This window comes from Cyphellophora europaea, assembly GCF_000365145.1.
Source record: "Cyphellophora europaea CBS 101466 unplaced genomic scaffold supercont1.2, whole genome shotgun sequence".
NCBI lineage: Eukaryota > Fungi > Ascomycota > Eurotiomycetes > Chaetothyriales > Cyphellophoraceae > Cyphellophora > Cyphellophora europaea.
Genome location: NW_008481808.1, coordinates 517,295 through 541,113, shown reverse-complemented (window position 1 = coordinate 541,113; position 23,819 = coordinate 517,295). Strand labels below are relative to the sequence as shown.

The 23,819-nt window shown below is 54.8% G+C and overlaps 8 protein-coding genes across 8 annotated transcripts; 3 read left to right on the top strand and 5 right to left on the bottom strand.

The window, feature by feature from the left end:
- Positions 1-3,238: 3,238 nt before the first annotated feature.
- Positions 3,239-4,846, top strand: HMPREF1541_01682 (uncharacterized protein; the record flags this gene model as incomplete). Its single annotated transcript, XM_008716039.1, has 1 exon — positions 3,239-4,846. The coding sequence occupies one exon, from the start codon at positions 3,239-3,241 to the stop codon at positions 4,844-4,846; it is 1,608 nt and encodes a 535-aa protein (XP_008714261.1).
- Positions 4,847-8,198: 3,352 nt separating this feature from the next.
- HMPREF1541_01681 (uncharacterized protein) lies at positions 8,199-10,844 on the bottom strand (the record flags this gene model as incomplete). The annotated part of the gene is made up of 2 exons (XM_008716038.1): positions 8,199-10,428; positions 10,474-10,844. The coding sequence occupies 2 exons, from the start codon at positions 10,842-10,844 to the stop codon at positions 8,199-8,201; spliced, it is 2,601 nt and encodes an 866-aa protein (XP_008714260.1).
- Positions 10,845-11,556: 712 nt separating this feature from the next.
- Positions 11,557-12,300, bottom strand: HMPREF1541_01680 (ribosomal protein L19; the record flags this gene model as incomplete). Its single annotated transcript, XM_008716037.1, has 2 exons — positions 11,557-12,059; positions 12,108-12,300. 2 exons carry the CDS (start codon positions 12,298-12,300, stop codon positions 11,557-11,559), a joined length of 696 nt encoding a protein of 231 aa, XP_008714259.1.
- A 198-nt stretch (positions 12,301-12,498) lies between these two features.
- On the top strand, positions 12,499-13,711 carry HMPREF1541_01679 (uncharacterized protein; the record flags this gene model as incomplete). The annotated part of the gene is made up of 2 exons (XM_008716036.1): positions 12,499-12,592; positions 12,642-13,711. The coding sequence occupies 2 exons, from the start codon at positions 12,499-12,501 to the stop codon at positions 13,709-13,711; spliced, it is 1,164 nt and encodes a 387-aa protein (XP_008714258.1).
- Positions 13,712-13,819: 108 nt separating this feature from the next.
- Positions 13,820-15,731, bottom strand: HMPREF1541_01678 (uncharacterized protein; the record flags this gene model as incomplete). Its single annotated transcript, XM_008716035.1, has 4 exons — positions 13,820-13,912; positions 13,969-14,670; positions 14,724-15,103; positions 15,161-15,731. The coding sequence occupies 4 exons, from the start codon at positions 15,729-15,731 to the stop codon at positions 13,820-13,822; spliced, it is 1,746 nt and encodes a 581-aa protein (XP_008714257.1).
- A 591-nt stretch (positions 15,732-16,322) lies between these two features.
- HMPREF1541_01677 (uncharacterized protein) lies at positions 16,323-16,988 on the bottom strand (the record flags this gene model as incomplete). The annotated part of the gene is made up of 1 exon (XM_008716034.1): positions 16,323-16,988. One exon carries the CDS (start codon positions 16,986-16,988, stop codon positions 16,323-16,325), a length of 666 nt encoding a protein of 221 aa, XP_008714256.1.
- A 648-nt stretch (positions 16,989-17,636) lies between these two features.
- Positions 17,637-18,341, bottom strand: HMPREF1541_01676 (uncharacterized protein; the record flags this gene model as incomplete). Its single annotated transcript, XM_008716033.1, has 1 exon — positions 17,637-18,341. One exon carries the CDS (start codon positions 18,339-18,341, stop codon positions 17,637-17,639), a length of 705 nt encoding a protein of 234 aa, XP_008714255.1.
- Positions 18,342-19,012: 671 nt separating this feature from the next.
- Positions 19,013-22,059, top strand: HMPREF1541_01675 (uncharacterized protein; the record flags this gene model as incomplete). The annotated part of the gene is made up of 2 exons (XM_008716032.1): positions 19,013-21,483; positions 21,567-22,059. 2 exons carry the CDS (start codon positions 19,013-19,015, stop codon positions 22,057-22,059), a joined length of 2,964 nt encoding a protein of 987 aa, XP_008714254.1.
- Between the last annotated feature and the right edge of the window lie 1,760 nt (positions 22,060-23,819).

The window sequence follows — 23,819 nt, the reverse complement described above, 5'->3', positions numbered from 1 at the left end:
CTATGCACAGATTTGGGCGACCCACACGGCGTCGATCTAGGATGTCTGCCTCGATGGGGTCGTCGTGGCTTGCGGCAGCGGCAGGGACAGCATCAAGTGGATTACACGTACCAATAATTTTGATGGCTCTAGACGTCTCGGCGACGAGACACCGGTTGATGAGATGGACTTGATCGAGACACACACGATGAATGAAGATGCGGATGAGTGAGGCGGAGATACAAAAGGAAGATGAAATTTGTGGCCGCGTCCGCAACGCAGATTTTATGATTGTCCCTCGGACGAAGAAGGCCAACGACAGGAAGCCAGGCAGGTGCGCACCGGCTGAGAGTACCTGCTTGAGAGGACAGATTCGCTTGGGTGGTGGCCACGAGATTGTGCCTTCTTGCCCTAAGCACCGCGAGCTTATGCCCATACCACGCCTAAACACACATTTTACAGGTAAGATGTTTAACTGAAGCGGTTCCGCCAGTAGTTTCTGCCTCGGCCGGAAGAGAATTTCTTGATCAGGAGTGGGGGGCCCGCCGACTCTCCCACCGTCAAGTTTCGACACCCACGCCGGCTTCTGTTTTTTTTTTCGCGTCACAACCGTCCACACCCCGTCGGCCTGGTCGGATGACGAGACCGAACCTTGTCCTCTGACCAGGCTTTCTCCTTTCAAACGTGAGAAGACAGCATTCATCATCATATGTAATTCACTTTTCCGTACGCCTCCTGGTCGCCACCATGCAATGGCAGCCGTCGTTAATTACGAATCACGGCCAACCACGGCGGATGCAACATTGAGTCAGTTCGCACTCAACAAATTCTCTGCTGCACCAGAACTGTGGCTGAGAAAGTCGCAATTCCCGGGGCCCGAATGGGTGCCGTGACAGCGGCGGTACACATCCGTGTGCCAGGTGCTTTGCCGTGGTATGATCGTCCGTCTAATAATGCCCTGCTGCCGATCTCTTGTGATGGATGTTCTCGTAGCTTCCTTTAGCTGCTTTCGCTAATACCGGTATGAGGTAAGACTTCACCCTTTTTGCGACGCTCCCTCGTCGCTCTCTCGCGCACTCGGACGCCCACGCCGCCCTACAACTCGATCTCGTCAGCAGTACGAGAGCCTTGCCCACGCCCTGGTAATTATGACGCGGAGTAGCCCGGAAGGGCTGGGGGCCTGTGGTAGGTCAGGGAAAATAGCCACACTGCAACATTCGAAAAGCGGCTTTTCCTGATCCATCCATGCCACCGGCCGTCTATCGGAGCTTGGTGCTTCGCCGCTGCACCATGGTTGGACTAGGAAAAACAAGCCTCTACACCATGTTGCCGCTTATCCACCGGACCGGGATGCGCGAGGGCGTCTTGCCTGAAAAATTCCGCCCTCGTTACGAGTCTGAGACGGTGTCCATACGTTCGTCTACACTGCCACAGGCCAAGCTACAGTACGAAATGTGCAGGCCGCCACTTGACAAAGTCAATCTGCCCTTTACGAACCTCCTGATCAAGAATCGAGCTGGAATGAGGCCAGCTCGAACGATGCCAACCATTAACACCGTCCAGCATTCCTGGAACCTGCCCACGTGGCTATACCGGAGTCAAAATGCGCGCTCCATTAGCCAGTGGCATAGCAAGCAGCTTCCGGCGTTGTCCGTTTCGTGGAAGCGTTCGTCGCTACGTGTCGATAGGTTTTGAACAATAGACGGTCGTCGAGTTGGTAGTCCAAGACGCTACAAACGCTGAACCAGAACAGACTTTACCAGCACGTTACGTGGACCCAGGAAAAATGTGCTAAGACGGCCTCTTTCCACTCCTTCTAGAAGGTCAGACAACACACAGGTCTTGTCCGACCAGTCAGATGCCGCCTAGCCCCTAAACCTGCAGGCCAGCAATCACCTAAGAACTGCGCCGAGTCTTGACCGGCAGCCCAGAGCTCTGGCAAGGGCGCAAGTCCGGCCTGCAACCTGCTGTAACGGACAGGCAGAGTCTCGCTGGAAATCGCCGCATTTTGTCCGCGATAACCTTGTTGCATCTAACTTGGCAAAACACCCGACGCTGTCGCCCGAGACCGTGGTGCCGTCTTCAGGCTACAGCCTCACCGTGTCTGAAACATTTTGCCGACATCGAAGCGAGCTGCGAGCCTCGTCATCCCTACTCAGTAATCAATCTACGATTTCTGCATACCCTTGGCAATATGCCTGTCACTTTGCCGATTCGAGCATGGCTGACATTGCTCAATTTTAATTGTTAGTCCTTATGACCGAGACAGCAACCTATGGCTGGCAAACACTGCTTTGGCCGCCTGCTTTCCAACGCCATGTTCCCGAATTGAGAGCGCGTTCTTGCAGACAAAAGGGCGACTTGGCTCACTGTACCTCAATGCCAGCAGACGCGTTCATCATTAGCGAGTACTTGGCAGTCAACAAGTCTTAAGGTTGAAGCCACTGTCACTAGTCCCTTGCAGCAACCTTTGTGCTACTGATTCGGCTTCCCCAACTCCTTTGAATGGAGCAATAATATTATGCCAACGAGCACACCATCGGATGTTGATGCGAATAGTTTTCCAGTCCCCCTAGTGACGCCGGGCTCGTATATAAGATGACTGATTACTTTGGCACATCTACGGGCACTTGATCATCGACGCACTGCTCGAGATGGTTCAGCTGCCGCAAGTCCAAACCCATGAATGATTCGCTGCGAATGGGTACGTTCCATGGTGTCCTGTGACTCGACGACGGGTCTGGAGAAGGTCGCAGGTGAGACTTGTCAAGTGTAAGGCAAGGGCCCCTCATCGAGACTACCCGACCTGAATTTCCAGATGCGTTGATGCAAATTTGCGGAGATACGGTGGTCAACAGTGACATGGCTCCTCCGAATTGAAGCGCCTCGCTGCCCCTTACAAGGTGGAGCGGGTTCATCGTGTACCTGCGCTGGAGATCGGATGCGATCTGAGCTTGGCAGGGCAACCTACCAAATCGGCCACATCTTCATTCAACCTTACGTCACGACTCACAGCTTGACTTCGGCGTCGCGAATGGTTGGTAGCCAAGAAGCAGGTGCTTCACTCTTCGGATACCGAGATGCTTACAACTGACCTTCGTTGCATATGTTGACCAAGAAGGCGCCCATCTCACTGACGCTGTACCGAAGCTTTGTTGCACTTCGACCTACTCATCAGTCACAAGCAGTTCAACTACTTCGGGTCTACCGACCATTCACCTATTGCTTCATTCCTCGCAAGAACAAGAAGCAGCCCAAAATGTCAAAACGATCAGAGCTCGAAGCCCCCCTCGACCAGCATCCTTCCACTAAGCGTGCGAAGCAGGTCGATGATCATACGCCATATGAAGAGCTCAAAGAGCGTCTCGACTCCCAGAAAGCCGACAACAAGGCCACTAAGGTCTTGCATTGGTTCCGCTCCAAAGACCTACGCACTCAGGACAATCGGGCTTTGCATGACGCCTTTGAGACGGCCAGAGAAGCGTCGGCACCTTTGGTGTGTGCCTATTTGCACTGTGGGCCGGAATTTGTTTGGCACGGCACGAGTCCTGCTCGTGTCGACTTCCTGTTGGAGACTTCGGCTTTGATGCAAAAGGAGCTCCATAAAGTGGACATTCCACTGGTCTTCCTTGACGCTTCGGATCGTGACGAGATAATCCCCGTCATTACCAATTTCATCAAAGACCAGGGTGTGTCCCATGTCTTCGCCAACTATGAGTACGAAATCGACGAACTTCGTCGCGATACCAAGCTCTTGAACGATGCCAAGGACAACGGTTACCAAGTCAGCCTTCGTCACGATCAAACTGTTATGGAGCCTGGCACGATGTTGACAGGCGGCAACAAGCCCATGAAGGTCTTTACGCCATACCATAAAGCGTGGCTTGGCGAGGTGAAAGATGACCCCAGTTTCCTTGATACTGTTCCTGCACCGTCCCAGCAACCTGGGGATAAGTCAGCCGTTGATGGTCTCTTCGACAGCAAGGTGCCGTCCCCTCCCAAAGAAAAAGAGTTTGCTTCTAAAGATGAACGTGACCGTATACGTAAGCTCTGGCCGGCTGGCCATGATGCTGGCATGAAGCGGATGAACGACTTCATTCAAAACAAGATCGAAGACTACGCAGCGACCCGATCCAATCCAGCCAAGGATTCCTCGTCTCGAATGTCGGCTTACTTTGCTGCAGGCGTCGTCTCTGTCCGAGAAGCGCTGTCTGCTGTCAAAAAGCACAACGATGGCTCAGCAGACTTTTCGCAGTCCGGTGCTTCGCCTGGCGTGGCATCCTGGGTTCGTGAGGTAGTCTTCCGCGAACTCTACCGTCAAACGACGCTGGTCACTCCTCATACAGCGATGAATCTCCCACAGAACCTCAAGTTCGACTTCGTTCAATGGGAGGATGACGAGGAAGGCTATAAACGATGGGAGGATGGTACCCTTGGCGTTCCGTTCGTTGATGCTGGCATGCGCCAGATTAAGCATGAGGCCTATATGCACAACCGGCTACGGATGAACGTGTCGAGCTACCTCTACTGCAATCTCTTGATCGATTACAGGCGCGGCGAGCGCTATTTTGCTGAGACTCTGATCGACTGGGATCTGAACAACAACACACAAGGTTGGGAACCTTCGTACACAGTATTCAATCCAGTCTCACAGGCGGAGAGAAACGATCCCGATGGCGATTACATTCGCAGGTGGGTGCCAGAGCTAAAGAATGTCGAGGGAAAAGCAGTCTTTGATCCCTATAATCGTCTGAGCAAGGAGGAATTCAAGAAGCTAGGTTATCCGGAACCCTACGTTGACTGGAACGAGACGAAGCAGAGATGTATGGAGAGGTTCAAGTCAGACATGAAGGATGCAGAGCCATGAGGCTGGGGGAGTATGTACGTTTCCCTCCACAACTCACTTAGCCTGCGAATGGAAAGTTCTCTTGTTCCAGTCTTCAGGTTTTGCTGTCTGCCTTGCAGTTTGATGGTGCCCAGCTGAGCCTCAGTGTGCCTCCGACTCCAGCACTTGCATGCTATCTGCCAACCTACGGTGTCGTTGGATCTCATGGTCTCGAAGCGTCCTCTCTCTTTGATACGGTCCTACGCCAATACTCCTACATCATGATTCATCAGCCAAGCCCCGACATCTTTGCAACTGGGCCACTGGTCGAGCTCCGACCGAGCCTCTCACCTCTACCTCAGGCAGAAATTTGCGCAGCAAAGTTACATTTGCAGTGAATAATACTTGCGCCCGCGCCACGCTCACAGATTTACATTTCCTTCCTCGACAACTCTCTTCCCTTCTCTGACACTTGCACTCTCCTTACTCGACCTTGCCTAGCCATCCTTCACCTCGTCATCACTCCGCAGAGTTGCTCAGATCGAGGCCAAGCCTCGAAACGATGAACAAAGAAGATGCCGTGGTGCTCAGCGACGATGACACCGAAGACGAGGAAGTGAGCAACAAGCCTCGTTGGATGCTCGAGTCATCCACACCTGCACCTGCTGGGCATCAACGCAACCATCGACATTCCTCGATGCCTCGACGCAACAACGGCATTATTCATGATAGCGATGGCGACGATAGTGAACCTCTTGTGCGCCAAGTGCAGTGTTCTAGTCAGATCTTGTCTCCCAGCAACCATCTGGCAGTTGCTACTGTCCAACTGCCTTCCAGTACTGGTACAACCGGATCAAAGCTTGCCTCGCAGCGGCAGGAATCCACCAAGCGTCTGCACCTGTTCGACCACCCAACATGGCGCAGATTTCCACACAGCCGCGGACGCCGTCCACACACAACGATATCGATCTCAGATCAGGTGTCGAGCAATCAGCACGTTCGGAATGACACGACTACCCAACCACAAGACGAGCAACAAGAATGAGGTAGTAAGTCTGTAGAATCCTTGCCTGGCGCGAGACTGATCCAAGTGTAGTTGTCTCTCTCAAGGACCAGTTGGGCCAGACCTTTCATGGAAAAGGCGCAACACTCAGCAAAACAGTTGCCTCTGAGGCTTCTTCTTGTCTTCTGAAGTTAGAGAGGGGTCCGGACATCGGAGTTGAGATCCTGCCACGCACCAGGCTACCTCAGCTTCTCCTCCGCATCGCTCGGCTCGCACCATTCCCCGGCTCCGAGCTGTACTATTTTGACCAGAGATGCATTCTCCTGCACGACAGGCACACAGCAGTTGTCAAGAAAGGCACGAGTGTCGGAAGTGTGGCCCCTCCTGCCGGAAGTCCTTCTACTCTATCTCAGGTCGCTTCCGTAGAAAATGTCTCTTATGAGAACAACGCTGATGGACCGGAAGACAGCGAAATTGACGAGTCTACTCCTGCAATCGAGTCCGAAGTTGGGCCTTCGTACTCCATTTCGTCCTCATCTCGTACATCATCTCTTTCGATATCATCCGGCAGCCTCGTTATCGGAAAGGACAGCCAAAAGGCTTCTCCACGTAACGTGAGGGACAGCGATGCATCGCCTACTTCACGAGGGTCCCCGGCAATCTTAACATCTAAGCCGCGGCGCGCCGACGATGTGTCTCAAAACCTTGAACAAGATCGTGGTCGGGCTAAGCATCCTGCAGAAAGGCCAGCTGCAGCTTCACAGACCATTTTGTTTATCAAATCCGAGATCGATGACATTGACAACCGTATCGCTTTAGCCAACAACACCCTGCGCGTTGAGAACAGTGCGATTACCAGTCTCTCTTCTGCAGCCACTGCTTTCGACCGACAAGCTGATACCAAAAAAGCTGCCCTCAAAGAATTATATGCCAAGCGACGCGAAATCGTCGAGCAGATCAAGGGCGTAAAAGAGTGCATGGACGAATCCAAGTATAAAGCGAAGCTCAAACGAGCAGAGTGCAACGCCTATACCAAAGCTCGCGATGCGGCTCAGCACCAGCTCAACATCTTGACGGCGAGAAAGGTAAAGCAAGAGAAGAGGCTGGAGGCTGCCAAGTACGATGAAATGCTTGAAAGCAAGTCGGGCGATCCCACTACCCGGGCGATGGCTAAGAGTTTTGGTCATCGGCAGACCGTTTACGACATACCTAGCGATTCCAAGTCGGAGTCGGGAATCGACCAAGACGGTAGAACGGGGGTCTTCGATGAAGGCGAAAGCCAGATGAAAAGGCGAAAGGCAGCTCTAAAGCTATGAGGTAAGCGGACATGAAGTGTGCACAGCGTTGGCCAACGCCGCTATGGGCGGTTGGAGCTGTTCGGATTGCGATGGTGGCTCAGATAGCGTAGCTGGTACCAGTGTAGTAGCTCTGCAGCTGATGACAGGCGATTTAACGCAATGCAAAAAGGGGGCGACCAACGTCGTCAGCCTCGTACCCGACAGCAAAACCATATAGGTGTAGACGGGACCACCAGACATATAATAGCCTCCCTCACGAGTGCACAGTGAACGAATGAATCGAAACTTCATTTCATGCTATGCGATTGTTCCACATCGAACAAGCTCAGTGATGCCCCGAGGACGTTCCCATCTGTGTGACCTTTCACGCAGCGAGCGGACGTTTATATCCACTTTCAAGCAGATATGTATATATCCCTCCTCTCCGCAACCACAACCCCCACCACTTCTTTCCCTTTTGGATGCTACTGCGTCGCGCAGACTAGTGGTGACCCTCTGAACATCGAGTTCGCGCTTGAATCTTGGAGAGCTTGTAGCAAGCACATCGCGCGGCCTTCTGTTCTCGACACACACAGTCATCCACCGCCCACCGCCGGCGCGCGGCGCTGCGGGTCACTTCGTCACTCACTAGGTAGTCAGGAACGAGTTGAGGTATTGGCTGTCCACACCGTGGTGCATGCAGGAGAATCATAGTGCAGGAATAGCGAGCGGTGCATGACGATGGAGCGGAGTATTCATAAAGCCAGCTTGGAGTGGGAAAGTGGAAACGAACAGTGCTGTCTTCGTGGCGACCGCCTTATGTTTTGGTGACTTCCGATGCAGCCAGCAGTCTATCTTCATTTCCAAGGGTGCTGCTGCCCCCATCACAACAGCTACAGCTATCCGGAGCCACGATTTAGATCACCTGAGCTTGCATGATGATCCATTTCACGCCACTTTGCCAACGCCCCCCTCCTCGGCTTGTCCTTCACATCGATGCCAGCAATGAGCAAAGTCTGATAGATGGTGGTAGCACTTCATTTCACCCATTCTTGAACCCCAACGTACCAGCACCTGGGTTGCACTAGCACTCCTCCTCTGTGGTAAGAAGTCTTCACTCCCAAGCAGTCCCACGTTCAGCACGACCATCACGATTCGTGTTGTAGCCCCAACCGTTATTGCTTCCCTCGTCAGCCCACACATCCCGAGAGCCGTGCACTGGTTCGTCAGGAGCGCCCCAGCCATCATTCGTCCAAGGTGATGACGGAGTCAAGGGTCTGGTCCCAGCACGGGTGTTGAACTTGCCGGCACATGTGCAGCGGAACCGCGGGTCGTTCTCAGCAGGACAACCTGGCCAATGCGGGTCAGCCCTGATAGCCGTGGTTTGTGTCGAACTACAACGTCCTCGGTCTCTGAAGCCCGGGTCTAAGTGATTCTGTGAGTCCTGGTGTGCGTTGCCCACGGACTTGAGCCAATCTTTGTCAACGTTCTGTGCCACATTCGCCTTGGTGCTTGCGTTTGCTGCGCCTGGCGTGCTGTCTGCATTGGGAACCTTAGATTGTGAGTGGCAGGACTGATCATTGGCCGGTCCAGCAGGCGTAGAGACCTCTTTAGAGAAGCCAGCCCCAGTACCTGCCGAGCCTGGAGCGAGGGTTGAGCTGTACATTTCGCGGACATAGCTGGCAGGAAAAGAACCCGCCTGCGTACGGCAGATTCCCTGCAAGCGCTGGTCAGAAAAGTTCCAAGGGTTGTGCTGAGAAGTAGAACGGCTTTCTTCAACCGGAATTACACATTCGATGGTATCGCCAGCCTGAAAGACCAAAGTGCATTCCTGAGAGTTGGAGCTGCGTACCGCAATCATGGAACGACCTGCAAGACCATACGGCCCGGGACCAGTTGGATGCACAACGCCGTTGCCAACCTGAACATAGCGATTGTAGCCAACGCGCGGGACATAGTTTGGCATGCCAACAGGAGGAAATCCAGGATGCAGGAGGGGTGCGGGAGGGAAATCTGACGTCGCCAGTACTTTGCCTTGTGGAGCAGTCGTCTTGCCCAACGCATAGCGAGTTGACACCCTCGTTGACTGCGACTGCTCCTCATTGTTTGGAGGAAGTCCGATGGGCTGACGTGTGGGATGAGTCCAGAGGTTACCATCACGAAGCTTCCGCTCAACCACGCGAAGGCGCCCTTCAATCGAAGTACCAGCGCTAGCCGCTCGTGATATCGGCAGGAGCTCTCGAGACGGGGTCGCGAATTGCACACGTGGAGAGCGATCGCCACCAGCAGCTTCGTCACGATATCGACCACGAGCCATAGGAGTGTCCTGACGACCCTCAAACATCCAAGCTTGAGCTTCGTCCTCGTTGGCAGACATGATCTCACTCCATTCTGAGCCCTGGCCCAAGTGAGCACTACTCCAGTTGCGTGGACGAATGGGCTGGTCTTCGGCGTCTCCAATACTCATCGGAGGAGCAGGAATAATTCCACCGGTCGGTACGGGTCGATGAGAGTAGTCCCACCCAGCGCCGCCATCGTTTTGGCCCCACGGTGGAGTTTTAGACCAGTCCTCGACCCCCATCACGCTGGAAGAAGCACTCTCGACATAGCCCGAGCGGCGAGGGATGGCATGCGTGTCAGAAGGTCGAGTAACGCTGGCGGTATCCGATGTGCAGGTACACTCATGAAGACCACAGGCGCAGAAGGCAGGTTCAGGTGGTTGAAACCAGACAGGCTCAGGATCGCGGGCGGTGAAGGCTGGGAAAGGTTGTGGACCAATGTGATGAGCGTGATTGCCGTACTTTCGCTGGCTAACCAAGCCTAGCATTGTTTCAGCGAAGTCAGTGGCCAACTCTGTTGACTGTTTAAGGACTTTGGGGACTTTGTCGGTCTGATCGAATGTGGAGTTTCCCAGCACCACAGGCAACCCCTTCTTGAAGAAGTTCCTGAAGGCTACACCAGCACATCCTTCGCTGTACACTATGGCACATATTTCGAGAAATTCGAAGGGAGTGCCGGTTGATGGCATGTTGTTGACGGCATCGTGAACAATGGAACGATGACCCCATCGAGCGGCTTGAACATAGATGTAAACAAGCTCTCGGAGGGGCTTGTCCCTCACGGCAATGGGCAGGGTGTGCATGATGGCCTTCCCCGATAGCCATTTGCGGATAGCGTTGAAAGTAGTGGGCAACACATCTTGTAGGACAACTCGGCCACCACGAATCTCCTGGAGCTTAGATCGGGCCGTTTCTGGACCGAGGATGCGTTCGAGCTTGCGTTGAGAGATATGGATGATCTTGCGGCCGCCAAGTGGGGTGTCCATGTCGTTCGCACATTGTGAGCTGCTTCGCGTTAAGGCGGAATAACTGTGGATACGGACAACTTACTCGAAGATCAAAGTGACTATGACTTTGGATGAAGAGTCTCCATCATGGTCTTGCTTTGGAGTGCTGGCGCCGCTTCGATCGAGGGGCTTCGAGCGATTCCAAGTCTCAAGCCAACGGCCAAGAGCTTGCTCGGGTCCATCATCGCCTGCAGGAATGTCAATGTGACCCATGCCTGCAGGACCCGGGCAGACTTCAGCAAGTTCATTGACCAGGCATTCAAAGCGGGCGCGGGCATGCATACTGGTTACAGGATGGATGTGCGCACCTGAATTGATAGTCTGAGATTGATCGGGCAAGTACTTGACCCCGTTGAGCATGATGAAGTCAGTCGCTGTCTCAGCCACGCCTTCCTTGTTGGAGATATCCTCCATGACACTGAATGCAGGGCTTGTATTCGGGGCAGGTAGGCGGCGAGGGTAGTCGACTGAAGGGGAGGTAGTGGCAGCCTTTGTAGGATGGACAAGCGGTTGCTTGGTATTCGGAGTTTCTCTACCGCTTGACCGTGTGCAGAGATTGTTCTCGTTCACCAATGGCACCTCTATAGGCGAAGTTAATAGAGAATTGTCCCGATCGAGGTGATATTGGTCGGGGCCAAGTGGAGAAGGAACGTTGGGAGGTTGTGCAGAATCAGAAGCCAACGGTGACCTAATGACGAAGTCACTCGAAGGAGAAGCCGTCGACCGTGATAGTCCTACCATCTTGGGAAGATCTGGTCGTACCCTATGAGCGCTTGGGTCAGGAGAAGTCATCGAGTATGCCTTAGTGATAGTGTAGAGGAGGGAAGAGAGGGAAGACACCTGCCTGATAAGTAAGCCGAAAGAAAGCTAACCAGGGCAGTTGGGTGGCATATGGATGTGAAGTGGAGGTCCATCAACGCATCTGAGTCTTGCCCCCAACAGTGAATGGGAAGAGAAAGGCTGCCAATGATCTTCGTAGAGACTTGGGTGTGAGGTGAAAGGAGACATGTGATAGTCCAAATGCGAGAGCTGCAGTTCCGGCGGAGGCTGATGGTACAGTTGTTGTTTATTGTGACAGAAGCCTTGCTATGGCTGATGCTGAATTGCATGCCATCGGCAGTCGCCGTTACCTCCTCCCCTTCTTCCTCTTGAAACCTGTACTTGCCACTTTCTTGCCGGTCAATAATGCCCGCTCTCTCATATACTGATCCACAATCTTCTGTACACTGCCAACATCGTGCTTGGGCTTCCTCAAATAGGTCAGCTTGGCCCTCCTCTTCCTCTTCGGTGCACGTTGCACGATCTCCATGCTCTGGACCCCTGGACTGTGAACCTTGATGCTCATCTCAGTCCCGATAGACGTCAAGTGGTTCCTGAGAAGAACTGCTTTGTGAGGACCGGACCCTTTTATCGACATAATAACGCCGGAGAAAGGCTCGCCGCCCTTGAAAGTTGCGAGGAGAATATCGCCCGGCTTCGCTCTGTCTCTGTTCTCTGCATCAAACAGCTTTGACCGAGCTCCTGTTGGATCTAGCCTTGCTAGTTCTGCCGCATCGACAACTTTGAGGGGTTCTTTGCATTGCTCTCGCTCGGCGGGTGGTGCTTGATGAATGATGATCTCGCGTCTCCCTGTCCCAGGTCAGTAGGTATTCCGGAGTCGGAGCCGTTCAGTCATACCATGGTCAGGGCGTAGTCTGTTGGGGAGCTGTGACCAGAAAGTATCCGGCAGGTCCTCAGGTGGCTTGATCTTCTCGGGGCGGCCCCGTTGGATCGTGACCATCGATCGCCTGGGCTGTAGCTGTCGCGTGAGGTCCCGCACAAACGACTTGTAACAGCATGACGCCACACGATGTGATGTTGGCTGAGCCATGGCGACGAGCTCTTTCCGTAGATGTCTGCGTGGACGTGGTCGCTGTCGAGATGACCGGAGCGAGCTGATGTTCGCGCAACATTTGCGGAGCGCCGCGCCAAGCCCAAGATTTTACTTGCGCCGTCGTCCATCATGGCAATGCAATTAGAACGCCCTCGACATTGCTCCGTCTTGTTCTGTGCACAGGCATCTATTGTGATGGCGCCTCGAACGAAAGCTGTTGCATTCATCTGCAACAGCTGTAAATCCTCCTTTGTACGAGGATACAGCAGTACCGCTCCACTGGGCAGAAGTGAGCTTTCCATAGCCTCCAGAAGCACACTCACTGACTCAATGAACAGCATTCCCAAGCTTCAAACCTACATCACAACCCGAGCTCGACACACTGTTATCACAGTACCGCGAAACACTCTTTATTCCCGAAAATCTATCGAAGAACCACCAGCACCTGATCTATCGTCCGAGCAAACACCACATCCTCACCAACGACCCTGGCGTCACTGTGAGCATAACAGATGAAGAAGATGTCAAGCTCCGGCCGATGTCTTATGCGGAGCGGCCTGAGAAACGAAAATCTCTTGCGCGTCTAACGAGCCTGTTGGGCGAAACACCTGACCCCGACTCATGGTCCAACCTCCTTCCTTTCCTCGAAGGCATGAAATCATCTCACGAGCCTGTTCCCGCCAAATTCCTTGAGAAACTCACCCGTAAAGCAAACAAGCTCGGCATGCAGCGGTTCATCATCGAATTGGCAGAGCAGGCCAAACGGACCGATGTTCGGCTCTCCGAGCCCTTCCTCCTACGCGAGCTCCTGCTGGGATGCCATCGTCGCGCGCTCGAGTCATCCTACCAAGGCGAAGGTTTCGAAAAGGCCGCTCGGCAGGCGCAGCTCATCGTCTATATGCTTCAGAAAGGCGACCACTGCAATAAGACAAACTACGCCCAGGGACACCTGGATATGCGGCGGAGCCTTTTCCCAAGCGCCATCATGCTCGACATGACCGCTGCACGCGCCTTTTATTCTTCCTCCAAACCCACCGACACCGATGGCGAGGTCAGCCGCGCAGTCGCCAAAGTGCTCGCCCTGTCCAAGTCGTCTGAGAGCGGGCTGACGAGCCTGTCGATGCCAGAGTTCTCACGACAGAAGAGCAGGACAGATAACCAACATACCAACCTAGGCGAGGCACAGGAGCGACTGGAGAATTTGTTGCCGGTATGGAGCGGACTGAAGTTTGCGAGCAAAATCCCAGGCGCGGTGATCATGATGAGTCGTGATGACTTCCACCGTCTCTTGAAACACGCAGGAAGCGAGGTCAGGGCGGCGGAGGCCGAGGTGAAGGCACTCGCCGGCGACAACATGGACAGGCGGTCGTTGGTGTTACTGGAGCAGCTCCGGCAGATACATTCATGAAACAGGGCACGAGAGCGCGTGGGGAGTATTGTCTATTCTGTATAGTACTGCGAGGTCTCGTGGACGTCCGATAGCCAACCACATTCCCGGGTTGCGCAGGTGGCGAATCTACTGCAGAACCAATGTATGATCAGTATCAACTCTGGCCCGCGCACCCAGCTCCACCGTGCCGGCCACGACCGCCGGCCCCTTGACCATAATCTGCAAAAATCCGTTAGCACATATGATCAAATTCACCAGCAGAAAGGAAAACTTACCTTCCCAGCAGGCGTCGGCCCTCCCATCGCCTCCTCCTCGCCCTTAACCCACACCTCCACGCTCCCCACGGGCGGACCTACGCACACTTCACCCGCGTTCTTTGCCCGATAATCCAGCAGATTTGACTGCGCCACCGCGCCCGCGACGCGCCCATCCACCAACGCGGTCGAAATACGCAGGCCCAAGTCCACGCGCAGCTCGTCCGCCGCCTTTGAGCTCAGACGGTCCTCAGGCGCAGCTGAGCCTACGGGCCCCTCAACCTCCTGCCCCACAAACACAGCGCGCACCTGCGCCAGGCTCTGCAGGTCGACGATGAGAAACACGACTTCTTGCGCATTCAGATCGGGGACGGGCTTGCGCTTCGGCATGATGCCCGCGCGCAGGGAGCGGCGCTGCCAGAAGCGGGAGATGCGGCCGGGGCCAAGACCGGTGTGCGTCCAGTTGTGCAGGTATTTGTTGAGGGTGCCGGGGGCGGTGACGAGGATGGTGGGCTTGAAGGAAGCGAGGGCGGCGAAGAGGTCCACGCGGGGGCCTGAGACGGAGGTGAGGGCGAGAGAGGCGTTGCTATAGAGGGCGGCGAGGGCCCAACAGAGCGTGTAGGGCTGGCTGAGATGGGTGGTGGGAAGGAGGGTGTCGGTAGGGGAGAGGGGGCCGGTGCGTGGGAGAGTGGAGAGGAGGCCGGCGGTGCCGGAGACGAGGTTCTGGTGTTTGGTCAGTAAGGGGTGTGGGCGTTCAAGGGTGACGGGGGTGATACTTCAGAAGAAAGCTCTGAGAGCTCTAGTTCGCCGGCGGAGTTCATGAAGAAAGTTCCAAGAGGCTTGGGTTTGGCGGCGTCCTTCTCGATGGTGGGGACTTCATTGGTGGCGGAGGACTGGTCGAGAATGTCATGCCAGGTGGCGACTTCTACGCCGGAGGGCATAGGGGTTTCGTCCCAGGCCATGTGCTTGTTGTCGGGCTTGGCGAGGAGGATGACCTGTTTTAAAGACTTGCAGTTGGGCAGCGCGGTGTCAAGGTCTAGCGCGCCAGCCTCAGCCACGAGGACGTGAACGTCGATTTGCGTGAGGAGATGGTCGACGAGCTCCTGCGGCAAACCAGAGGGAATGAGCGTGACAGAGAAGTCGTAGAAAGCGGCAGCTGTAGCGGTTAGCTATAGCACAACGGTAAGAGACCTGTTTCTGAGAAAGCACATACCGAAGATAGCCGCCAACAATTCGAGGCTGTTGCTCAGGCATACTGCTACTTTGCCATCACCGCTTACTTTCCCCTTGGTGAAGCCACCAATGGCATTGACGATGCGCATGACCTCGGCCATTTCTGTAGGGGTGGATTTGTCCTTGCCAAGCAGCGTGAATACCTTACCAACCTTGGTGGCATCGTAGCCGCTCCCATCCTGGGCAGGTGGGCCTCGTACTGCCCTGGCAAGGACGTCCCTCAGGTCCCCTTGTCTCCCAGACGTCCACTTCGGAGCGCCAGGGTCCTTGACCCCCAGACTTGCCTTCAGAGGATAGCCATGTGGGACATCCAAGGCTCGGTAGACGGAAGACTCGCCAGGGTTGCGGATTGGGGCCGCCGATGACTGCCGTGCGAGCAGGAACGGATGTATATCCGGGTCAGAAGACGTGAAGAGTGGGTAGACTAGGATTATGGTGATGATGGCAAGTAGTAGATAGGTGACAGGATTGTGTGAAGCGAAGAAGGAAGCGATGGCCGCATCCATACTCTCGGCAATGGAGGGGCCGGCGGAGGTGGCTTGGTCGGCCATGGCGGGCGTTTTGGGATCTGCGGTCGATGCTGGTTGGGCACGAAGAATGACTAGATCGTCTGAGCGGCCTCTCAACGAAACAAAGAGGCGTGAATTGAGGCGAAAGGCCAGATGTGATGTTGGATCAAAAGCAAAAGGCCAAGCTCGTTCAACGTGAACGTCTTGTCAGACGTTTATAGAGCGCTGTGATTGGCTGCGATTTCAAAGTGGAGCAATACACGTGCGCTGTCAATATGAATACTTCAACTTGAGTACATCGACACAAGTCTTCCCGAGCAAGGCATTGATGACACCATAGCAAAATTAACAAACTGTGACCTCACATTGTGAGCCGAATCGCAGTGGTCGTACCTTCTCGACGAGGAGGACCATGTCTTGACGCAACCTCTGCACCCTTTTGGAACCCCGTTATACTGCTCCTAGACCTTCGGCCTACCCCAAGTGCTCTCATTGACTACCCTGTCTTCGTTTCACACAGTTTCCAATGGGCTTGAGGGGATGTTTAGGAATGTGACCTGCGAATTTGGTCTGTAGCACGATGATTTGCCAGTCGATTAGTATACGTTCGCTGGGCTACCTATCTCGTGCTCATCAAACGGCCCACTTCCCCTTCTTCGCCTCCTCCTGATCAGCATAAGCCTTCTTGACCGATTCCCTCTCATTCAGTCTCGCTAACCAAGCATCATAAGCCTCCAACTTCTTCTCCTTACTCTTCCCACCATCCATAGCATTCCCAATGTTCGCCCATGTGACAAACGCCAGATCCGCATACGTGCACTTGTCGCCAACCAGCCACTCACGGCCCTGCAGATGCGCGTCCAGCACGCCATTGACGCGCACAATCTCGTTCTGATAGCGTTCCACCGCCGACGGCAATTTCTCCGGGTGGAAGACCTGAAACCACGTCGCCTGGCCGAAGTAGGGGCCCTGACCACTGACTTGGAAAGCAAGCCACTGCAGCTCCTTGTACTTGAGTTCGCCGGGGCCGTGGGAGATCTTACCGTCCTTGTCGTAGGTGTCGATGAGATACTGGATTATGGCGGCGGTCTCCCAGAGCACGATGCCGGTGTTGGGATCTTCGATGGTGGGGACGCGGCCGTTGGGGTTGAGGGTCGTGTAGGGTTCTTGCTTCAACTTCGTGCCTTCGGGAATCTTGTTCTCATATGGCACGCCCAATTCGTTGAGGATCATGGCGACCTTCCAAGGGTTGGGCCCTCCAGCGTGGGACCAGAGGGTGATGGGCTTCAATTCCGACATGGCTTGAGATTGGACTTTAGAGATGTGAATCGACGAGCGGTACAATGAGGCTACCGGCTAAGGAGCAACCTCCTATATATACGAACGGTCAAAGTCTAAATTCTCTTGGAAAGCCCTGGGAGGCGATTGCACAAAGCGACAGCGCAGCGTCCTTGGGCTGACAAATCAACAAGTGTGCGGTTGCTTGGATTCTGCAAACTAGCTACAACCATTTCGACCAGCCTTTGAGCGCTAACTGGTGGAAGCGCCGTCTGGTTGAAAGGAGATGATGTATGTGCATTGCGTCTGGCAGTCGAACACGTGACCATACTCGGCCGACTCGAAGCAATGCACGTGATTTCGTCGCCAACATACCCCGAAGCGATATGTCTGTACGGATATACTTTCCTCGCTCCCGCTTCTCGTACATGTACGCAATTCGAGTCCGTTAATTGCCCGTTACGGAGTCACCCAGGTGGATCGCACGATTGACAAGACGTCCAATTCCAATTGTGATTGGTTGTCGGAATAATTGTTGCTTGATACCTGCTCAGTAGTTCGGTCGGAGAGAGAAGCAAGATAATGCTGGATCCAACGTTTCGGGCCGAGCGACAATCGATGCCACAGCCACAGCCTCAGCCCAAAGGCGGTCAAGGAAAGCGGAACGAGTCAAGCAGGGCCTTTAACACCGTTTTTGAACTTTACCGACTTGTGACAAGATGCACCGTCCTCATGCTCGTGGAAGTTGCAAGAATTGCCCACAGTTGGATCATCGAGTAAAATGCCGCTCGTGCCAGCGCGAATTTCGTTAATTACATCGACTGCAAAGTCCGGGCTAGCCTCAAAGCAGTCGCGGTAGGTACCTGCGTCTAGCTGGTGATCTGGATCCATGATCTGGCGGGCCGCGATCTTGCTCACCAGGCGCCGAAAGGGCGAGTGAGATGCAGTCTTTCGATAGATGGGAATCATCTCTTCTGGACCAGGAACGAGAGCTGAGTCGTGGCAGCCTTTGCGAAATTGGTCAATGGCAAGGTTCTGAAGCTCGTTAAGGCCAACAGTTGTGCTGAGGATATACAGCTTCTGGCAGGTAAAGGCGTAATCCCATTTGGCCTCTTTGGGCTTTTGGGAGACATCCTCGATTCGGCCTTGGTATAGCCACTTTACAAGAAGCTCGAACGCCTCGGGATCTTCATCGGGCAAATACAGCTTCCCTTCCTTTATTCTCTTGTGCTCGCCATTAACGGTAAATGTTTCATCGAAAAAGCGTGAATGATGGATCAGCAAGTTCTGGTGCAAGGCCCAGTGCCGTTGCTCTAGTCCGACATAGATGTCGAGGAGAGGACCGGACAGTAGTCTCGAAGCGCGCGTCAGCATGGGGAGCACTATCGAGATCAGCAAGGAGCGACTCACTCCGCAAATGTCTTTGCAGGAGCATCAGCGATGTTCTCGCGCATGTTTGTACTGCGATTACTGGAAGCTGGGGAGTGCATTGTACTATAAACCCACCTTAGGGCGGGCAAGGTCTGATGAATTCGGTTTCTGAGGCGCGTGATATATGCGACCGCGATACCGCGATCATTGTGATGGACAATGGCAGCAATGTGGTCTCAGAAGGAGGAATGTCGATGGCGCATAGGTTGAGAGATGGTCTGTGACGGCAGGTAGAAAGTGGGGTAGTGAAGTGCTACGGTGGCCGAGATATACCAGCTAAGCGTGACGCGCTGGGACGCGTCGAAAGAGCTAAAGCGTGTTCTGCACTTCCATCTCGACGAAGTACCAGCAAATGCACTCAACCTGGCCAGGACCCCTCTCTAATGGATTTCAATAGCGTCGCCATTGCACCATCCTCCGATATTGATTCTGATGGACTTGCCAATATCCACGCAGAGCATGTGTCAAACCAGAAGTCAAGCTTGAACGCATCAACGAAGCCTGGCCACAGACTCGGCGAGACAATCACGGATATCGATACACCCTCCTCTCCGCCAACCTCGTCACCAGGACCAGGTACGCCCTCTGCAAATCTCCCACTGAAGAGGAAAGCGATGCCCTTCAGTTCTTCGCCGGTGCTATACCCAGCCAGTTCTTCTCCGCCTCAGCAGCCACCGAAGAAACGGAGGCTATTTCAGACGCTCGGCGCAGCTCCTGCACAGAAGAAGCCCAAGATCGTTGGTGGGTTTCTTGAGGACGACGAGCATGGCGACGATCATGCAGCTCTTGCCCATAGCATCGAACCTGCCCAGGAAGCCAAGGCTGGCCAGCAGCCTGTAAGTCCAATAGTGGACGACGCTGTAGACATCGACGACGTTCTACCAGAAAACCTCAGCCAGAATGATCTGTCATCTATTCCTACGATCCTTGCTCAGCCTATGCTACGTCGCCGTGCCGATGCTGGACTTGAAGCTCGAACAAGCTCCGGAGCACCGTTCAGGATCGCTATTCGCACCGAGTCCACGCGCAAGACTTACGAACAGACGGTGGCTGGGCGATCTATTACTACGGCTGGTCGGGCGAAGAAGGCCTACTACGGAGTTGACATCCACCACTTGATGCACGAAGCCGAGCAGCAACGGCAATTAGACAGCGCCCAAGTTGAATTCGAGAAACAACAGCAGGAATTCAATAAAGAGGAGCGTCCGGTTTCCCGCGACTCCAACGTCTCCAACAGAGTGGGAACGAAAGCAAGCGATCATCAGATGTGGACCGAGAAATACCGAGCAAAGCGCTTCACAGACCTCGTAGGCGATGAACGCACGCATCGTCAGGTGCTGCGCTGGCTCAAAGGTTGGGATGACATTGTCTTTCCGGGCAATGCCAAACCTCGAGCAAAGCGCGTCTTCGAGGACAAGAATGCAAACGGAGAGTGGCAGCATCGCAAGATTCTGTTGCTGACTGGACCTCCAGGCCTCGGCAAGACTACACTCGCACATGTCTGCGCAAGAAAAGCGGGCTATGAGGCCTTGGAAATCAACGCCAGTGATGATCGTAGCAAGGATGTCGTCAAAGGCCGCATCAAGGACATTTTGGGGACTGAAACCGTACGTGGGATCAAAGAGGCGGGCAAGGACAGACGAGCAGGAAAGCCTATCTGCGTGGTTGTTGATGAAGTCGACGGTGTCGTGACGGGCTCTGGTGGGAGTGGCGATGGTGGCTTCATGAAGGCACTGATTGATCTTGTCCATCTCGATCAGCACAATACTAATAACCCTGACAAGCAGTCAACCAACCCTGCAAGAAAGAGGAAAGGCGACAAGTTCCGGATGCTTCGGCCACTGATCCTCGTCTGCAACGACATCTATGCCCCTTCCTTGCGGCCCCTTCGTACATCCGGTTTGGCGGAGATTGTGCACGTCCGAAAACCTGGGCTTGACAAAGTCATTAGCAGATTAAAGAACGTTTTCGATGCCGAGAGCATTCCCTGCGACAATGACGCCGTCAGGCGCATCTGCGAAGGAGCCTGGGGCATGGGCACTCGGAAGCAGAACAGCCTCGGCGGCCGAGGAGCAGGCGAAGGTGATCTTCGTGGCATCTTGGTACAAGCGGAGTGGATGGCTCACAAATTCCGTGTAACGAAAACCAAGGACCCCAATGCCCCACCACGCCTGACCCGCAAATGGGTAGAGGCTCACAACGGCCACAGCAGCAGCGCCGCGAGCCAAAAGGGACTTGGCCGCGGCGGTGCTCGCGAAGTCCTCGACCGCCTCTTCATCGAGGGCGCCGGCCTGCCCAACCTGCCCACGGCCCTCTCCGCAGAAGACACGCGGCTCGTCGCTGAAGCGCAATCCAAGCCCGTCGGCGTCGCGGACATCCGGAAGCGCGCCGCCATCACGGCACTTCGTGAAATGATCGACACCTGCGGCGAGCACGACCGGCTCATGACCGATTGCTTCAGCACGTACCCCAGCCAGGTCTTCCAAGACGACACGCAGCTCTCCAAGCCCAACGCCGCCTATGACTGGCTGCACTTCCACGACAGCCTCTCGCAGCGCGTCTACGGCAGCCAGGAATGGGAATTGAACCCTTACATGAACACCGGCGCATGCGCGTTCCACCATTTGTTTGCGGGCGTCGACAAGGGCCACAACACCTGGAACGACGAGAAGCAGCGCGGCGGCGACGACAACGAAGCCGCAGCACACCCGTTCAGCGGCGCGCGAGCCGACTTTGCAGCGCACGAAGCCGAGAAACAAAACAAAACAGTCCTCACGGAGCTACAAGCCTCGTTCTGCGCGCCCCTCCTGCGCCTCTACAGCTCCATCGACAACATGGCCACAGAGCTCGTGCCGAGCGTGAACCGCATGCTCGCGCCGGACGTTAAGCCCGTCGTCATCGGCGGCAGCAGTAGCGGTGGGCCTGCAAGCGTAGCGAGCGTGCGCAAAGAGACGGAGAAGAAGTGCGTGCAGAACGCAGTGCGCGTCATGAACGGCCTCGACGTCAAGTTCGAAAGAGTGAAGGTCGAAGTCGACGCCGCTGCCGGGCCAGGCGCCAGAGCCGCCTTCGTGTACCGCATGGAACCGTGAGTTTAGAACCCTGTCCTTGCTTTCACTGAAATTTCCCCGTATTCGCAGCAGCGCTGACCAAAAGCCGTTGCATGTACAGACCACTAGATACGCTCACGGCATTCCACTTTGACAGATCATCATCACCACCGGGAACCACGACAACGGCGCCGGCTCCGCTGCCGACCAGGTACGCCGTGCGGCAGGTCCTAGAGCAGGAGCTGCGGAAGGAGAAGCTGCTGCAGAACTCATTGGCGCGGAATGGTCGCTCGAGCGCTCTTCTCAAGCAGCACCAGCAGCAGGGTCAGGATGGAGACGAGGACAAAGAGAACGCGGATCCGCGGAGCAGTGCTATAGCACTGGAGAAGCAGGTGGAGGAGGTGGTCATGCGCGACTTCTTCGGCAGGGTCATCAAGCAGGAGGATGATAGACCTAGGTCATCAAATGGTGACTGGGAGGGTAGGAAGCAGCAGCAGCCAGGGAGGGAGACGAAAGTGAAGGAGACGGAACGCGTGTGGGTGTCGTTCAATGAGGGGTTCTCGAACGCGGTGCGCAAGCCTATCACGCTGAAAGAGTTGATGGAAAGTTTCTGATAGGGATGTTCAGTAGAGAGGGCTCGGAACCGCCACGTGGGACGGGAAGCCCTTCACCACAGTTTGTGCGTATCTGACTGACTCTCGGCGATGCAAAGGCAGGTGCGCAAGATGGGTCTGTTACTGTACCGTCCTTCTGGTCCTGCCAGGGTACCCAAGCTATCATCACCAATCATCGCTGGCTCAGAAGCAGGAAATTCCAGGCCGTGTTACAGCGCTCGGTGCAGCCCCGGGCATCCACATATACGTAGAAAAAAGTGAAATCAGAACCGAGTTTCGCAACCCGCGGGCCCGCCGCAGCGATTTTCGGATCTCGCCCACTTCTGTATTGGTAAATCTCGGATAGACGGTAATGATGCTTTCTTGGAAAACGTGCTCCCAAGATTGAAGTCAGCTCGCATAGAACGGCATGGCCCTGTGAGACCTTGATCGGCTCCGATGCTGAACAAAGCAGCTTTGGTACCACAGCCTGTTCACAGCACCAGGGGGTGCAGCGGGTCAGAGTGCCAGGTTGGTTGCTGGGCTAAAGTCGTATAAGTCGTATTGGATGCGCTGGCAGCGATGGAGAGGCACAGCCTCTGAAACATCCCGTGGACGTATGTTGAGCTCACCGGAGGTTCGGTGGCGAAGGTACTGATCGTAGGCAGTCCCACGTTGAATGCCGAACGGTGGCTCTGGCGCTCTACACACACCGCATGTGTTCGGCTATTAACCCATGGCAACCCTAGACTTGTTCAGCTTTAGCGCGAGCCACTCCCTCGGTAGCATTCAGAACGTCTGCGAGTAGCAACACCCGATAGTAACACCCTTTCTACAGTCCCTCCAGCATGCCGTCCTGGATTGAGCGTAGCTTCAATTCGCTTCGTTGCTTTTCAAACCCGATTGTCTGGGCTGCGCTGAGGGTGCAGTGCAGGTTTGGGCTGCACCGAATATCACAAAGCTGGCTTTCGCTCTTTACATGCTTTTCTGTTCGGCAGGGCAGAGGCGAAGCTATACGGATATGCTTCGCCAACGTCCGGCTAAAAGGTTTGCACCTTTCCACACATGGCCCACACCATGGGTTACGGGCTCACTAAACCGGGACTGGTCCCTCAAGGAGGCTTGATAAGCTATCCCACAGCCCCAATGCTGCGCTCCCTGGGACCCCGGCACATCTCACATGCGGTTCGACTATACCGGCCAAGTCCCCCTGGTAGCTAACGGCTGATGCTGCATGATACAACCTGCATCGAAAATTCTGCGGTGACCTGTGGGGTGCTGAGTGGAATTCTGATTCGAAGCCTTTGACACACCAGTAGTGACAGAGGAGGATCCAGCCTTTCATGAGCACCAGGGGCTGCATAATTTTGTGGTCAGTCGGGTACCCACCAACTTCCATCAAGACTCAGCGGCTTCCCAGCGGCTCGCTCCGCACTTTGACAGGTTTCGATCGGTAACAGTGTGGGTAGAACCAAAGTATCGGTAAACCACTGCAGTCCGGCCAGAGCAGCCACAGCGCGCGAAGTGCTCGAGGGTTTTCGTTTCCGAGGTCTAACCCTCCTGTAGCATCATCTGACTGCGTGACGTGGCACCCATTCCCTTGGAGTGTTGTGGAACTACATCATTGACGCACCCGGGTGGCATCTGGGCCAAGGTCCAATGTAGCTGTACCAAGGCAGACTCTACGAATGAGCAGTCGTGTTGGCCAGTTCTCGTTGTAGTACCGCACACTGTGGATCACTAGCACACTCTGGAGAGGAAGCGAGGCTGACGCCACGCTG